Source organism: Eublepharis macularius, chromosome 4 (assembly GCF_028583425.1).
Source record: "Eublepharis macularius isolate TG4126 chromosome 4, MPM_Emac_v1.0, whole genome shotgun sequence".
NCBI lineage: Eukaryota > Metazoa > Chordata > Lepidosauria > Squamata > Eublepharidae > Eublepharis > Eublepharis macularius.
The window spans coordinates 99998602-100016044 of NC_072793.1; the positions used below are offsets into that span (position 1 = coordinate 99998602).

Sequence of the window (17443 nt, forward strand, 5' to 3'; positions counted from 1 at the left end):
GCAGCAGAGTTCTGGGTTTTTATTCTCAAAATCCTTTAGTTGATCTTCTGATAATATCTTATAGGCCTGATCTTTATATCTGAACCATATTCCTTCCGGGAATAACCATTTGTACTTTATTCCATGGTCCCTCAGAAGAGCTGCAAACTTTTTATATTTAAAACGCCGTTTCCGGACTAGAAATGGAACGTCCTTCAAGATCTTGACTTTCAAACCCATAAAGTCCAAATCCGCATTGTATGAGTTATATAGGATGGTGTCCCGAATCTTTTTAGATGAAAAGTCAATAATGATCTCACGAGGCAACTGTCGCTTTGTTGCATATTTTGAAGAAGCCCGACGGACCTCCAAAATGGCGCTTTTAACCTCTTCTTTAGTCGTCCTCGCGGGTGTCGCCAGTAGTTCCGAGACCAAATCCCACAGATCCTCATTTTCCTCCTCTTTCACGTTTTGGAGACGCAAAATTGTCTGCGTTCGTTCCACCTGTAGCCCGATCAGCTGGTTCTCCACCAACTTCAGCTCCTTTTTTGTAGCCTTCACAAGTGACGCACTTTCCAGAGCAGACTTTTCTGCCCCCCCCCCGCTGCTGCCTTAATGGTTTTCACCTCGCTTTCAATTAAGCCCACCCTTTGATCAGTTTCGTTCAGCTTGTCAACAAAGGGTTTTATGGCTTCCACCACCGCCCTGCGCACCAACTCTTTGAGCGACTCCCCCTTCAAAGTAGCCGAGATTGACTTACCGAGAGCGGGACTTTGCTTCCTTGCTGCCATTTTGGGGGGGGGAGGCGCCAACAAAATTCTGGAACTCAACGAAGGGGAAGAGCGAGTCTTCTTCAGATCAACCTCTCCTTCACAAACGCTTGTAAAACAGAAGGGATTCGCTTGTTTACAGGCTTCCGCCTGTTTCTTTTACTTGCCGTTTCTCGTTGCCCGGCGGCACTCGAGGCGCCGCGCACATCTGCCGGCCTCCATAGGGACAAACGGGCAATTCCCCCCCCGCATTGATTTCGGGGAGTTCTTCCCGCCGCGTCCCGGACCCTGGCTCCCTCCCTGGGAGTCCTGGGGGCTAATCCTTGCGGATCAGCCGCCCGGTCAGGGTGCCCGGTCGTTTCCTCCCGGACCAGCCGAGAGGAGCGTCCGGCATGGCTGAGAAAACGAAACCGAATCTCGTCTTTAAACAACATTGTTCAATTGATCAGTGAGTAGGTTACAAAATATAATAAAATTTGAGTCTTAGCAACAAAAATTCCTAGTAAAACAACATAATATAGAAGAGCTGAGAATGAAGAATTGGAAGAAAAAACATATTATCGCTTATAGATGTCACCTTCTGAGCTGATCCATTACATGACAGCACACTGTTGTACTCCTTTACAAGAATGCCCTCATGACCAATTCTGTTTTGCACATTTTGTAAAATGATAGAAATGTGACGGCCTTCCTAATAGCCTCAGGCATATTGTTCCATAATGTGGGGGAAATGCACGTGAACAGGCAGTTGCCAATTTTACCATTTTGCAGCATGGCACCTTCAGAAAATTTTATTCTCATGAGCAAAGATGTTGCAGCAGAATGACAATTGCCATCAAGGGCTGTACAGGTGATAGAACCTTGAACTGAGCTTGATAATTGGTTAGTGACTGGAGAGTATTCAGAGTGGGAGTCCGATGCAGATTCTGCTGAACATCTAATAGTAACTGGGCAACAAGAGTTCTGCACCAACTGGAGTTTCTGAGTTATCTTTAAGGGCAGACCCATGTAGAGTACATGGGTAGAGTATAAACTAGAGTAGAGTATAAACTCAGCCTGCTCCAAAGGAGCACTTCAGGGCCTATTCGGCCCATTGCCGGGAGGACCCTGGAGAGCTCCTGCACTTCACAGCAGGCCAATTTAGGGCCAAACATGCCTGATTCAGTCCCAAACAGGCCAAAATCAGCCCACTGTGGAGTGCGAGAGCACTCCCAGGGGCAGCACAAGGGCCTGTGTGATGATGTCAGTTCCGGAAGTGACATCATGCAGCCTCGGAGTACGTACACACGGAGATAACTACCAAGGTAAGTGCCAGGTCTTTTGAGGGGACCTGGCAACCCTAGAGTACAGTAATGTAGAATGCATTACAATAATCTAGTCTCAAGGTAACCATAGCATGGATCCCTGGGACCAGATCAGTTGAGTCAAGGTACAGGGCCATCTTCTGGGCTAAATTCAGTTATTAGAACACCTTTTTTGCAGCTAAATCAGTTTGGTTCTCCAACAAAATGCTGGATCCAGAATCTTCCCTGGTCTCTTAAGCAAGTCAGCAAGAGACATTTGGATCCATCAAAAGTGAGGAGCCCCATGTCCTTCAGGTCCTCAGCCTTCCCAGTCAGCATTACTTCTGTTTCTATAGCAGCCAGCCATTGGTTCAGAGACTCTATAGTGTCACAAGGTGATAAAGAAAAATGTCAAATTGATTTCATTGGTGTATTGCTGGTATCTAAATGAGGACAGTACGAACTAAGCATCATGAAAGGGTTTTCTGCATTTCTTATAATTGAGGGAGATTGAGGTTAAAACCCCAGACTTCCTGTTAATCATGCAAACATGTATTTTTTTATTGCAGCAAAAGATAAAGGAGAAAAGAAGCTTTTTGGTTTTGCATTTACACCATTAATGAGGGACGATGGTACCACCCTTTCAGATGATATTCATGAGCTTTATGTCTATAAGGTAGCACAGTTCATTACCGCTTATATAGTTTATCACAATTCATCATCTGCCATCAGTTTCTTCCATACTTCACTGTAATTGTGCATTAGTACATCTGTAATGGCTCATATTGTGTGTCAGTAAATAAGTACTTGGACTGTGTCATTTGTTATTACAGTGCATCCAAAATCATAGAATTTTGTAGTGAGGACTGTCGTAGGTATCTGGTATCAGTATTTTAGTTAATTTCTTAGAAATTAATTGCTGGTTTAAACTTAGTTTAGGGGACACTCATGTTCAAAAGCCTAAATGTTTATAGCAGAAAATGCTCATAATTTAAATTACCAGTGGTTTTAGGCAGTGTCTCCCAACCTTTTCAAGTATAAGGACCCCTTTTTAACATCAAAAATTTAATGGACCCCCCACACACACACACACACACCATACTATAGTAGTTGTACTGTTAGTATCTATTGATTGGGAAAATACATATGCCCCACCCAAGCACCCAAGGAGCAATTCTCCTCATGAGTAGGTAAGCAGTCCTGGCTGATGTACAATTGGGGGCCTCTGGCTGAGGATGGCCTGATACTATCTGCCTGAATGAGAGTTACAGCTAGTGGACCCAGTTGTGGAGGAGTGGCCATAGTGTGGCTAGCCAGCTAGCAGATGAATTCCAGGAGGCATCTTGCCTGACACAGCTGGGGGCCGGGGAGAGGCATGGCCAATATGAAAGCAGGACTGAGGGGAGGGAGGCACCAGTGGGGAAAGGCAGAAACCTCTCCAAGTTGGATTCATGGATCCCTTGCAATACTTCCATGGTCCCCCAAGGGTCCTTGGCCCACAAGTTGAGAACCGGTGGTATTAGGATTTAGGAACAAAATTTTATTAATGAAAAACTTCAACATAATGCAAAAGTTATTATGCAAGAGTTATATGGAAAGCCTTGTCCCAACTCACCAGTCCATCCTGACAAATACATAACTGCTTCCATATACAACTGCTGAACAAAACAGTTATTTTCCTCTTCCTTTTGTGAAATCTTTTTCTTGCTCTAGAAAATGGAGCCAAATATTGCACAGAGGCCCAATAATCAGCACAACCTTTCAGAAAAAAACATTTAATTTACTTACACCGAGTTTATTTTATATCCTTACTGAAGTGCTTGTTAATAGAAACAGTTATGCTCTGGGATAATGTTTGATAGAAAATATTTTGTATCCTAAAAATACTTCAGCAGAGATGTTTTATTTTTACCAGATATACTCTAGTTGTTTATGAAGGGGTTACTGCAAATGAAAATTGTGTCTATTTCTTTAGTAACCATAAGATTATCAGAAGTGATCTTTTTGTTAAAAAAAAAAATCTAAAATGTGTGCTGATTAAATTAGTATTAGGTTTTTTCTCTATAGTATATTTTGCCTGTGCATGTATAGAATACGGTTTCTTTCTTACGTCTCCAGTGTGATGAAAACAGCACGTTCAATAACCATGCACTGTACCTGGGCTTACCATGCTGCAAAGAGGACTATAATGGTTGTCCCAACATCCCCTCAAGCCTGATTTTCCAGCGCAGCACCAAAGAGTCTTTTTCAGTCTCTACCCAGCTCTCGTCAACCAAACTCACACAGAATGGTACAGTAATTTTCCCTTTAAGGAGACATGGAGTACAAGAAAGCTAAAGGGGATTATTTATTACTGAGTTGCAAAAAAAAAAATCCTTCCCATGTCTTTAGTCATGGATATGGCATTCTCTATCTTTATTCTTTGGATTCTTCTTCTTGAAATTCTGCAAAATTGATGAAACCGCAAGAATAAAGAGAAAATTAATCTCAGTTGTAATGGTCTTGGGGGAATTTGCTCATCCCTAGCCTTCATATTTATATTTTATTGTACACATGAAAAACATACTACTTAAAACATGGGTCTGATGTGGATTCATATTGTAGGGGAGTCTTGACTGGCAGTGTCTTCTTGCAGAATATACTTATACTAGGCAAGCACAGCTGCTGCTACTGTAGCACAGTGGTTAAGTTTGAATCCTAGTACTGCCATGAGACCAGCAGGTAGCCTTGAGTAAGCCACTCCTCTTAGCCCCAGCTAGAAGCTGTATTGTGAGGATAATAATGATACTGACATTGTTCAACACTGAGTGCAGCACTATTCTGTCTAGAAGAGCAATATATAACTGCACTGTTAGTAGTAGTAGTAGTAGTAGTAGTTGTTGTTGTTGTTGTTAAATATAAGGCTGAATGTAGATTCAAAGACGAAAGAAAAATATATTTTAGTTTAAATACTGATGATTATTAGTAAATAAGTGAGAATGCTATTGACTATAGGTCATATCGTAGAATCATAGAGTTGGAAGGGGCCATACAGACCATCTAGTCCAACCCCCTGCCCAGTGCAGGATCAGTATACAAATGTGACAAAGCAGGTACTCCCAGGATGACTATGTATAAACCTTTAACAAATCAACTACTGCAAATTATTAGAATTCTGGTGTTTTAGAACTATCTGTTGCATAAATTTGCATTACAAAGTTCTTTTGTAATGTGTGAATATCTATCTGTGAATAAGGCTAATTTTCCCATGACCAGCCTGTCTTTTTTGTCAACAAAAACTCAGTTTAAAGTTTGAGTCTGGCCTCTTTATTTAGCACTATGGGCTAGCCCCTACTTGCTTCACTCACAAAATCCATAGCATGCTGTGAAAAAATCTGTTGTAGCCTTTTTTATTCCATAGGATTTTTCTGTGTTGTTTAGTCGATTGCTTCATTTATGGTGCTCTTCCTGGTTCATGTTCTCTTTCTAGGACAAAAGAAGACTTGGTAACATGCTTGAGAGGTTGCAGGGAGGAACTAGCTTGAGATATTTTTCATTACTCAGAAGTAGCTCTTATTAAACAAAAAGTTGATGACCCCTGCTCTAACTTTTACTAAAATACAGCTTTGCAGTTTTGCCTTTGGGGAAATAAATATATACCACTGTTGTTTGTTTTTCTCAGGATTCATTTATATTACCTTATCTTCTTTTATACTTAGTGTGCTTAGTATATTCTTTTAAAAATTTACAGTGGACCTGCTTGCTCTCTTAAAATGGAAGGCTTATCCTGATCGAATAATGGATATCTTGGGAAGACTGAGGCATGTCAGTGGTGAAGAAATTGTTAAGGTATTGGGTTAGCTCTACACCATTGTTATATATGGTAAATTTTTAGTAATCCATAGTCTTTGAAGAAGCAAAAAATGTAACTTCTCTTGATTACTTTCTATTACTTTCTATCACTTGGCAGAAATCCAGTAGTAATCATCTTAAATCTAAACCTATGTTCTGGAAGGCCAGAAAACAATAGGTATTGGAGTATATATGTAAAAACTAAATCATTGTAAATCCAGTAGTTTCTAAATAAATATTGTTTAATAAATGTACAATAAATATAACAAAAAGATATAAAACTCTCCTGTTGTCAATTGTACGCTAAAAGACCAGATGCTTTTTGGCAATCTGTCTTCATTGCTGGTCAACCATACAAAGTTCTTTCTAAAATACAACTGATTCCTATGTTGACAATATGTGCAAAACATACAATTGCCAACAATAACCTAAAAAGTACAAATGAAGTGTTAATTATTCTCTATAAAATTATATTGTATATTTAAAAACTCCCTGATCTTGTCAGATCTCAGAAACTAAGCCGAGTCAACCTTCATTTGTATCTGGATGGGAGACCGCCAAGGAAATCTAGGGTTGCTATACAGAGGGAAGCAGTGGCAAACCACCTTTGAACATCTCTTACCTTGAAAACCCTACGCATGCAACCGAGTGATGGGTGGCCTAAGCAAAGGGTTTCAAGGCAAGTGAGACAAAGAGGTGGTTTCCCATTGCCTTTCTCTGCAAAGTCTTCCTTGGTGGTTTCTCATCCAAGTACTGATGAAGTAGTGACCCTGCTTAGCTTCCAAGATCTGATAAGATCAGGCTATACTGTACCACATTCCCTCCCCTTGAAAACCCTACAGAGTTGCCATAAGTAGCATAGTGGTTAAATAGCTGGGCTATGAATCAGAACTCTGCTGGTTCGACTCTCTCTACTGCCATGAACTCTGCAGGTGACCTTGGGTAAGCCACTCTTCTCAGGCCCAGCTCTCTAGCTGTATTATGGGGATAATAATAACATTGGCTTTGTTCAGTGCTCTGAGTGCGGCACTAATCTGTCCAGAAGGGCAGTATATAAGTACACCGTTGTTGTTGTTGTGACTTGATGGCAAATAAGTAAAATTAATTAACCTAGTTTTTCCCATGGCTTCAAAATTTCCAGAAATGTTATATCTCTAGCTATAATAATGATGTCATCATATTTCCCCTTCTATTAACTGGTCTACTGATCTACTAACCCATATATGTAACTTATCACTAAAAGCACCCATTGTACTAGAAGACTGGAGAGTGGAAAATGCTATGCTAATTTTGGAAAAGGGGTACAGAGGGAAACCAAGAAATTACAAGCATGTTAGCCTAACATCTGTTCCAGGCAAATTAATAGAAACTGTAATCTAAGATAGAATTTTTAGGCACCTAAAAGAAAAAGGTCTGCTGAAGGAAAATCAGCATGGCTTCTGCAAAGGCAAGTCCTGCTTCACCAATCTTTTGGAGTTCTTTGAGAAAGTGGACAAGTATGTAGTTAAGGGCAACCCAGTAGACAATATTTATTTGGACTGTCTTCTTACACATCATATGAGTAAACCACTAACTGATCTTTTTTGATAGAATTGTTTATAAGAACGTATTAAATGACATAATATGTCTATTTTGTACCTTTCTAGTTCCTTCAGGATATCTTGGATACTTTATTTGTGATTTTGGATGACAATACAGAAAAATATGGACTGCTGGTCTTTCAGTCTCTGGTAAGCATGACCCATTTCTGATGAAAAAAATGCCTTCATCTTCCATTTATTCAGTATTTATCATGGTTGCTAGGTTACAGGCAACTAATTTTCCAGTAGGCCACAAGGAATGTGGGGAAGAGGTAGGAGGCAAACCATTCCCTTCTTTTTCCTCATTTTTGGTAAAATCCATAGAGAATTTTTTAATTTCCTCCAAATCTTGCACTGACACTCATTTCTGTGAGCAAGTAGCAGTTTTGCTTAGTTTTGTTTCAATTTTTCTTCACCTTTGATATGTCGGGCATGCCTGGCAATCATTGCCTCTCCAGGACTCCCCAGCCACGCTAAGTCACATGTTCATCTTCGTGGCTTCTGTGCAGTCCCACATTGGGACTTTACATGCATAGGCCAGCTACAGAGATTTCCAGAGTTTTCTAGAAGACTAGGAGCATCCTTCCTCCCTTCAGTGTTTTCCAGCCAAAATAATCAGATGACAAGGAGGAGGGGCACTATTAACTCCATTCTCTTTTTGTTCCTGCAGAGAGAGGGTCTCCATTGCTGTTCTCTGCTTTTCTCTCACCTCATCCTTGAGGCTGAGAATTATTTTTTTAAGCCATCAATAGTCCCACATCTGTTGGGAAGGTGATCCTCCACAGTCTCTTTCTTTGAGAGCTTCACACCCACCTCCTTCAATAAGTGAACTTGCTACTCCCCATGTGGGAATGCACAGAAGCCACAAAGATGAAAACAGGGTTGCACTTACCTGAAACAGTTGTTCATTGACTGGTCCTCTGTGCAGGCACACATCCTTCCCTCCTACCTAACTGTAAATTCTTTGGAAGCTTAGTTTCTGGGGGTGGGGTCTCCAGTGGCAGTTATAGAAGGAGCTCAGGGAATATCGCCCCTCCTCCTGGTCATGTGATGCATTTAGCGGGAAAGTGCCAAAGGGAGGAGGGGCACTCCTAATTTTCTAGGAAGCTCTGGAAATCTTCTCCATGGCTGGCCTGCACATGCACAATCCCAGTATGGGCCTACACAGAAGACCACTTGATCAGTTACAGGTAAGTGCAACCCTGTTTTTAACCTTTGAATGCAGCATATTTGATTGAAACAAACACAAAGGTCAGTAACCAACAGGGAAGCTCCTTCAATATCAAATATGTGTATTAAAATTCTTCCAAGAACTCTTGACTATGTTCATGACTAAATCTTTTTGAAATTAGCTGGCAGATTTTCCATGGGTGAAATGTTAAGCAGCTGTATTATTGAAGTGTTGTTAATGGATTTTGATACTTGTAATTGTATCTTTTTATCAGGTCTTATTCTTCTATCTAGTGTAAAATGAGTTGGAAAGAAATAAAAAAAGAAATGTGTTCATTATTCAGGGATATACTCATTTTCAGGCTAGGTTTCCAGAAACATTCCAGTGGGAATATGTGTGTAAAACCAACCACACAGATAAGAAAAGTGCAACCATGCTGGATCAGACCAGTGGTCCATACTCCATCATCCTATTTCACACTGCCTCTGGAAGACTTACAAGAAGGGCACAGAAACAAAGCGGCCTCCTGTTGTTGCCCCTCAGATTATATATTCACATAGTTGCTACATGAACACAGAGACTCCATTTAGTTATTGTGGCTAGTAGCCTTTTAATTACATTACATTACATTACATTTAGGGATGTGCACTTTGGGTTTCAGATTCGGGTAAAATACCTGAATCCAGCCTGATTCGGTAAGATTCGGTATTCCCATGCTGGCCCCATTTCAGAAACACCAAAGTGAAGCAACCCGAAGTGATTCGGGTTGCTTCAAGTCCCTTTGGGTTAACCGGGAGCACTTGCAAACAGCTAGCAAACTTCTGCAAAGCCAGCTTTCCACTCTTTCTTAGCAGAGGGGAGGGGGAGAAGGAGTGAGTGACTCACTACAACCTCCTCCTTCCCCCTCCCATCTGGTAAAAATTGGCAGGAAGCTTGAAAGCAGAAGTTTTCTTTCTCTTTGCAAACTTGCGAACAGCAAGAAAAGTGCTGCTTGCAAAGATTCCCTCCAATTTCACAGGATGGGAGGGGGAAGAGAGGTAAGTGACTACTACTAGACTAGGAGTACAAGGGGGAGGAGGGAGGGGGATCAGGGAAGGGAGGGGAGTTAGGAGTGTCCAGTCCTGCAGCAGCACTCTCCTTCCAGCAAATGGGATTCTCTGGTAGGAGAGTGCCTTTTTTAAAATGCTGCAGGAGGGGATTTAAATTGGAGGCTTGCCTTAGCAGGCTTTCATTCTTTCTTGGCCTAGAGAGACACATTGAGAGTTCTTGTTGGATTCTCTGACCTCTGTCTCTGTGGTGACCTGGCTGAGACTTGGCTAGCCTTCTTCTCGATCTGGACTGTGACTGACTGACCTACCAGTGGACTTCAGGAGACTGATAGGAGAGTCAGTGTGACTGACTCGCTGAGTTTTCTCTTTGGGGGGAGGGTTTTGCTTACTTGTCTTGGTGGATGGGGGAGAGGGAATTTTTTTTAAGCTTTACTTTTAATTAATCTTTAGTTTTATGGAGGGGGGTGTTTTTGCTGCTGTGAGTGAGTGTGTGTGTGAGAGAGAGAGAGAGAGAGAGAATGAGAGAGACTAGGCCTTTGCTTGAGTGACTGGCTGGGGTAGTGTTAAAGTTCTGATTTTTTTCAAGTTTTTTCCTAGTTATTGTTCGGGGCCTGTTTTTTTTTTCAAGTTCTGGTTGTGGCAGGCCTGTTTTTTTTCCAGTTGCTGTTGTGGGGGCAGTTTTAGAATTTGGGATTCCCTGTTTTTTCCTAGTTGCTGTTGGGGGGGGGGCAGTTTTATAATTTTCCTTGTATTGTGTTCCCTGTTTTTTTCCCAGTTGCTGTGGGGGGGGCAGTTTTAGAATTTAGTTTCTTTTGCTGTTTTTTTCCAGTTGCTGTTGGGGGGGGCAGTTTTAGAATTTGGGATTCCCTGTTCTTTCCCAGTTGCTGTTGAGGGGGCAGTTTTAGAATTTGGGTTTTTTCCCTGTTTTACAGTTTGGGGTTGTTATTCATTGTTGTTTTGTTGGTTGGAGGTTTGTAGTTATAGAGGTGTTTGGATGATATACTTTGGGGTTCCCAGAGTTCTTAGTTTTAAATAGTGTTTTGTAAGGTAGGCTAGCCTTTGTCATTATTTGCCCTCTAAACTTAATTGTTAGGGAACATAGGGTAGTTTTCCTCATTAAATAGGCTTTTGTAGGAGAGGAATTAGTGAGAGTTAGGTTCTGGTCAAATTATAATTTATATTCATATAAATAGGCTGCCCATTAGTACTCCCTTAACTAGGGTTACCCTGCCCACCTCTGGCACCTTTGGAGCCAGGCTGGGCATGTTTTTTGTATTAGGCTTTCCGGTGTATTGGGGTTTAGGGCCAATTAGATTCCTGAAGAGGAATTCAGCTTTGGTGATGTAGGTTTAGGTTCCCAAAAATAAATAGGGCCATTTGAAAAGAGATTTTTGACCATCTCCAGGAACAGAGACACAAAAACAAAGATCTAGAACGGGTAGATAGGTTTTGAAACTAAAGCTTTTGGCTAGGTGCTTGGGGGGTGTTTTAAAAACTTAAGAGCTGTAGTTAGTGTGGGTTCAAGAAGGGGAACAGAATGAGTGATAGAAAAGCTGAGAGGGGCCCTGAGGGAAAGACTGGGGCTAAGACTAGAGGAGTGGAGGGGGAGGGGGTGCTGCAGCTATCCCCCCATCTGAGCAGAGGAGGCCCTCCCATGCACTGCTGCCGTTCACCAGCCTGGCTTCTGGTGACAGCAGGCGGGTTCACAAGGCCCTCTTTCCTGAGGCACCTGCTGGAGCGCCACCCCCAGCCCAGATGTTTGAGGAAGGAGCTGGCACTAGGCGGGGGCCTGCTGCTGAGGCTCCCCCTTCCCCAGCTGTTGAGACCCAGCAGCTGGAGGAGGGGCAGCATGTGGTGTCTCCTGGGGTGGACATGGGGCACATCACTTTTCCATCACACTCACCCCAGGGACCCATCGGATGTTGGAGGAACTGCAGGAGGAACCCCCTTACTGGGTGGTCCTCCCGTTTTCTCTGAAGCCAGCAGCAGGCCTCTCACAGCTGTGCATTAGGAGAGGGTGCTGGAGGAAGAGGAAGAGTGTGTGGTAGAAGGGCCCACATCTCTGCCCCTTCATCCTCATCCATCTGTGACTGCGCTACTGAGGCACGATGTGTTTGCCCCAATCACCTCACAGGAGGTGTCTTCTTGGGGTGCCATAAGTGGATCCCTGTGCAGCGTGGGCACCCCATTACCTCCAAGATCTGGGAGCAGAGAACAGAGGATCTCCGTTTTGCCCAGTGTAAGCATTGTAGGCAACAGATCAGTGCAAGCATTGTGGGCAATAGATCAGTCACGGGAGGGACGTAAACCATCTTCCCACGTCTGGCATGCCTGAAGTGACCCGAATCATGATTTCCGAAGTGGCTTGCCACTTCGGGACTCGCTTGATTACGAATCTTTTTCCCGATTTGAGTAAACTGAACCGGGCAAACCGAATCACCCTGGCACTGCACACCCCTAATTACGTTACATTACTTGATGAGTAATTAAATTGTGGGTCAGGAAGGTGACGTGATATAGCCTGATATAGTCAGATCTCTGAAGTCAAGCAGGATGGGCAACCACCAAGGAAGACTGCAGAGGAAGGCATTAGCAGATCATCTCTTGCTTTTCACTTGATTTGAAAGCCCCTTGTTGGGGTCACCATAAGTTGATTGCATCTTGATGTCACATATGCACACAAAATTAAATTGTAGAATTTACTGTCAATGAATTTAGTGATGGTCATGAGTTTAGATAGCTTTTAAAGTGGGTTAGGCAGGTTCATGGAGGATAGGTCCATCAATGAGTAGTAGACATGGTAAGTAAAGGTAACGTCCATATACATAAATGCCAGTGCTAGGTAGTAGCAACAAGGGTAGATCTTTGCCTCTATGTCCTGTTTATTAGTCCATGGCAACTTGTTGGCCACTGTGTGAAACATTATACTGGACCAGATGGACCACTAATGGTTCATTGTTGTATTTTCTGTGCAGTCCCATATGGGATCTCGGAATGCACAAGCCAGCTGTGGATGTTCTGAAGCTCTTCAAGGTGTGAGACACTCATCTAGCTTTTTCACGTGCTTTTTACTGTCAGCACTCTATAGCCCTATTATGGTATGAAGGAAATAGAAAAGGGTATTATACTCAGGGGTCTCCCCATTGACTCCCATTTTGTACCACCCAAAATTTGTTTTCGTTAAAAGTTATTGTTCGTGGTGCAGAAAATATTTTCTCAGTCAAATAGCCTTAATGAATGCAAATAATAAATAACAGCAGTCAGTTCTGGACTGAAGGAATGATTCTGGAAGGGAAAAAATGGTGCTGAAACATCAAAAATTAAGTTTCCTTCAAAAGAAGAAAGTTAAAGAGCAATTAAACAGACCATTAACTGACAAGAATTCATTCGAAATATAGATGAGGAGCGAAAATTAATTACTAAAATAGATGGGATTTTATTAAATTGGGGACAAATTCTGATGCAGACCATTTAAAAGATTTGGGAAGCAGAACTGAATGTTAAATTTAATTATAAGGACTGGAAACAAATATTTCAACCAATTTCCTACAAATCAATTTCAAGAATTTTACAAGAGCACCTTTGAGGTGTCTCAAAGGTGGTATTTAACCCCAGTTAAGATATCCCACTTAATTAGAATAGATAATAAAAATTGCTGGAGAGGTTGTGGCGAAGTAGGCACCTTCTTACATATGTGGTCGTGATGTCCCGTTATAGCAAATTTTCAGAAATCAATAATTATAGAGATTGTTAAATAACCCGGGAACAAATAAAACTGACCATTGAATTAGCTCTGCTCAATTTATTTACCAACTGAAGATGGTGTACTAAATTAAGAAATATAGCAGCACATGAAGAATTAATAAATAAGATTAGATTAATTCAGGGGAGGCCCTGACCTCGGTAGCCAGGTGAGCCTGATTTTGTCAGATCTCAGAAGCTAAGCAGGGTCTGCCTTGGTTAGTAATTGGATGGGAGACCTCCAACGAAGACCAGGGTTGCAGAGGCCAGCAATGGCAAACCACCTCTGATAGACTCTTGTCATGAAAACCTCACCAGGGGTCACCATAAGTCAGCTATGAACTTGAGGGCACCACACACACACACACACACACACACACACACACACAATTCAGGAGAGAATAAAGAAAGATTTTAAGATAATCTGGAATGGTTTCATAATTTATTCAATGGAATTTCCAGAATATAGTTCTTTTAAAAATGTTCTTTAATTGGATGGAGACCTTTATCTGAAATTTTACTAAAGTATTGAATAGTTAAATTATAGGTCATTATCATTCAGAAATGGATTTAATGGATGTATGGTAAATTATAACCAAATTGGATGGAAGCTCCCCCCTTCCCCTTTTTTTGTATTCTCCTTGTGTTCTGTTTTATCTTCTTGTTGCTTTTTGTTGTTGTGTAAAAATATAAAATATAAATAAATAGAAGAAGAAGAAAAATTGTTGTCAAACCCAGCCATGTCGGATCCTCCAAGTCCATCCAGGGTTTGGAAAACACCTCCAACACTGAGACACTGTTCCATTTCGGTTCTGTCCCTTTCCAAAGAGGAAATTCCCAGAGTTGTTGAACCATCCATAGCTATTTCACTGCTACCTCCATCTACTGTACATCTGTCCAAAATCTGTAGAGATTCCTCAGTTCCATCTGACAATAACAACCAACTGGAACTGGCTCACCACCGAAGTCACTATAAGTTCCATTACTCACAATATAAGTCACCTTTTCATAATTATTATGCTCATGGGTACGATGGTTCACTAAGAATGTACCCACCTCATTATTTCTTTCATGAGGAAGATCCATATATCCATGTCTATTTGGAACCAAAACGAAAATCAAAATCTTCATCGGTTCCCAGTATGATTCTAGAAAGTAATGCACCACCAGAACTGATATTGAACCCTTCCAACCCATCGGATGACGACTCCAATGTCAGTTCCAATTTTGCATCAGAACCATTCCCACTGTTCAGAAGTCCTTATTAAAGACTCTGTTGTTTCCCCAAGTGAAGTGCAATGGACAGTTGGTTCTCATAGCAAGGTCCTTAGAAATTGAAGTGAACTGCTCCACTCCAACCTACTCAGATCAGTCTTCACAGTGCTTCACTCAGAGGCAACTGGTCCTGTAGCATTTCTGATCATGTAAAGAATGCTTGATGCGTCAAAAGATGTTTGGGCCAAACCAGCTTTGGCTCCACTGACATCTAAAAAGCTGGATGATATGTATAAAGCCAAGCAAGAAGGGTCAGGTTTCCTTTTTACACATTCCCCCAGCTAATTCCATTGTTACAGAGTCCTTCCAAGGGAAAGGCTTCCAGAAAAACATAGGCAACTTGGCTCTGATTGATAAAAAAGGGAGGAAACTTGGCATACTAGGCAAGAAAGTACAATGGGGTCCCATTGTATCACTGCTCTTTTCACATTGGAGGTTTAAATTGCGGAAATAGATGTTGATAACTAATGGCCTGAAGAAGAAAGTGGGTTGAGAACGAGTGAAAGTGAAGGAGTGAAAGTGAAGGAGACCGGTATAGCTCGTCGCCATGGATATTGCCTTGCCGTGGACACTGTTCTCAGTGAACCCAGTTGCCACATTTTTGGCAAGTTGTGGCATCGCTGCTACCACCAATAACCGTGGACATTATGTCCGTGATTACAACCCGCATTAGCGGAAAACAGTGAACTTATCCCGCATTAGCGGAATTTATATTGTATAGAAATTTATACTGAATGTTGGTTTCTTATTTGGGCGTCATGGTTCTGTAAGTTTGGGACTTTATGATATACACATTGAAATTGCACTGTATAAATAGTGTATAAATTGTGTGTGCTTGTGACTTCCTTGAGCCTGCGTGCTCCTCTAGTTCCGTGTATCTTAGGAAGTTGATCCCTGTTTTCGTTGGTTGGCCATTTCTGCCTGTCAAGCCAGCATAAATTGAAAATCCGTCTTTACCCAGTCAGAATGCAAGTCCTTTCTTAGAGGTCTAGCTAACCTATGCCCTCAGCATCCAGGCCTGTTCTCCAGTGGAATCTCTCCTTGGTTCTCACCTCAATCATGCACAAAACCTCAAGCCCCTAGCTACTTGCCCCTTCAAGATGTTGATAACTAAAATAGTTTTTCTGATGGCCATAACTTCAGCTAGGAGGGTGAGTGATAAGGTCATTCTCCATCCAAGCCTCCCTTTTCTGCCACAGATCATCTCTGCTTATCACATAAACCAGGACATTGTCCTACCTGTCTTCTTTATAACACCTCAGGATGACGCAGAGAGATTTTTGCACTCTGGATGTTAAATGTGCTTTGTATTTCTATCTAGACAGGACAGCTTTTCAGAAGGAATCTTTTTGTGTCATTTAAAGGGAGCAAAAAAGTCTGCACAGACTATTTCAAAATTGATAGTGTGGCTTATTAAGATTTGTTACAACCAGTGTAAGCAACCATGCCCATTACATATAAGAGCTCATTCCATGAGGGCTCAGTCCACCTCATTAGCCTTCAAATTGGGCATCCCAGTAGTCAACTTGTGCAAGGCTGCCACCTGGTCAAACATTATGCCATTGATATGGACTCCAGATGGGATGCAGCTGTTGGCAAGGTAGTCCTGAAGAGTCTTTTTCATTAAAGAGCTTCATGCCCTCCTCCTGAGTAAGTAGGTTCTCTAATCTCCCATGTGGGACTGCACAGAAGACACGATGATGAAAACAGGATTGCATTTACCCATAACTGTTTTTCATCAAGTGTTCTTCTGTGTAGGCACACATCCCTCTCCCCTTCCCTGCCATGAATGCTTATTCTTACCTTCCTTCTGTACTGGCAGCTTGGAGAACTGAGGGAGAGAGTTGCTTGTCCCACCTTTTATAGCCACACTGGGCTGAAAAGCACAAGAAAAGGCTAGGCAAGCATTTCACATCTCTAGGAGCTTCAGAACTTCCATGGATGTAACTGTGGGGTGAAAACTATCTCATCCCTAGCAATTCTAGAGGATAGAGGATGTGCTTTTCATCTTTGCTCTCACTTTTTCTCTAATTTGATGTTCCTTTGAATTTCTTTCCAAAGATACAAAAAGTGTATCTGAATGCCAAAAACTTATCCGTATCTCTTTCTCCTGTAAAAGGATCCCCCACCCCCGCTACTAAAAAATCTTTTAATCAATATGGTAAGAATTTGTTAAAATAAATATGCAGTTTACAAATATTGGCAATTGCATGCACATGCCAAAATAAGGAGAGGCGACAGTGTCATATGGGATAATAAAAGGGCCAAGTTTATTTATCTTTATGTTGAACTAAAAAGGGGTGGGTTTGTCTGTAGAGCTGTCATGCCAGCCCTGTTTGCACCCCCCTCCAGACATGTTGGAATGTGGAAGGGTCTGGAATCCTCTGTTCATTCATCCCCATTTTTATGGGCAAGGACACTGTGGCTGCAAGCTCAGGCTCCTCCTTGCTAAGCCTTTAAAGCACTCAAGGAAGGCATGCCATGTCCTCACCCTCTAGCTACTAGGTCAGTGGGTTGACAATAATGGCATACCTCTAAAGGATCCTATCCCAAAACCATAACACCTGGGCTGTTCTCAGGTGCCCTGGGTGCAATGCACCCTTCCACACTCTAAGATGGAGCATATTAACTATATAATCAGTACTCCTGGCACTACAGCCTTTAGAAATTCAATATCAGACAGAGCCTACAATAGTATAACCTTTCCTGGCTGCTTCCCCATGTCATTCTCACCCAGGTAAATTAGTATGATGTGGGGTGGGGG

The 17443-nt window shown here is 41.9% G+C and overlaps 1 protein-coding gene across 1 annotated transcript in view; it reads left to right on the top strand.

Annotated features, from left to right (window-relative positions):
* The window catches only part of DOCK3 (dedicator of cytokinesis 3), a 566279-nt gene that overhangs the window by 298916 nt on the left and 249920 nt on the right, over positions 1–17443 (top strand). The window contains exons 18-21 of the mRNA XM_054976377.1: positions 2602–2708; positions 4151–4322; positions 5763–5860; positions 7510–7593. Of these exons, the coding sequence (XP_054832352.1) occupies positions 2602–2708; positions 4151–4322; positions 5763–5860; positions 7510–7593 (461 nt within the window). The remainder of the gene's footprint in view (positions 1–2601; positions 2709–4150; positions 4323–5762; positions 5861–7509; positions 7594–17443) is intronic.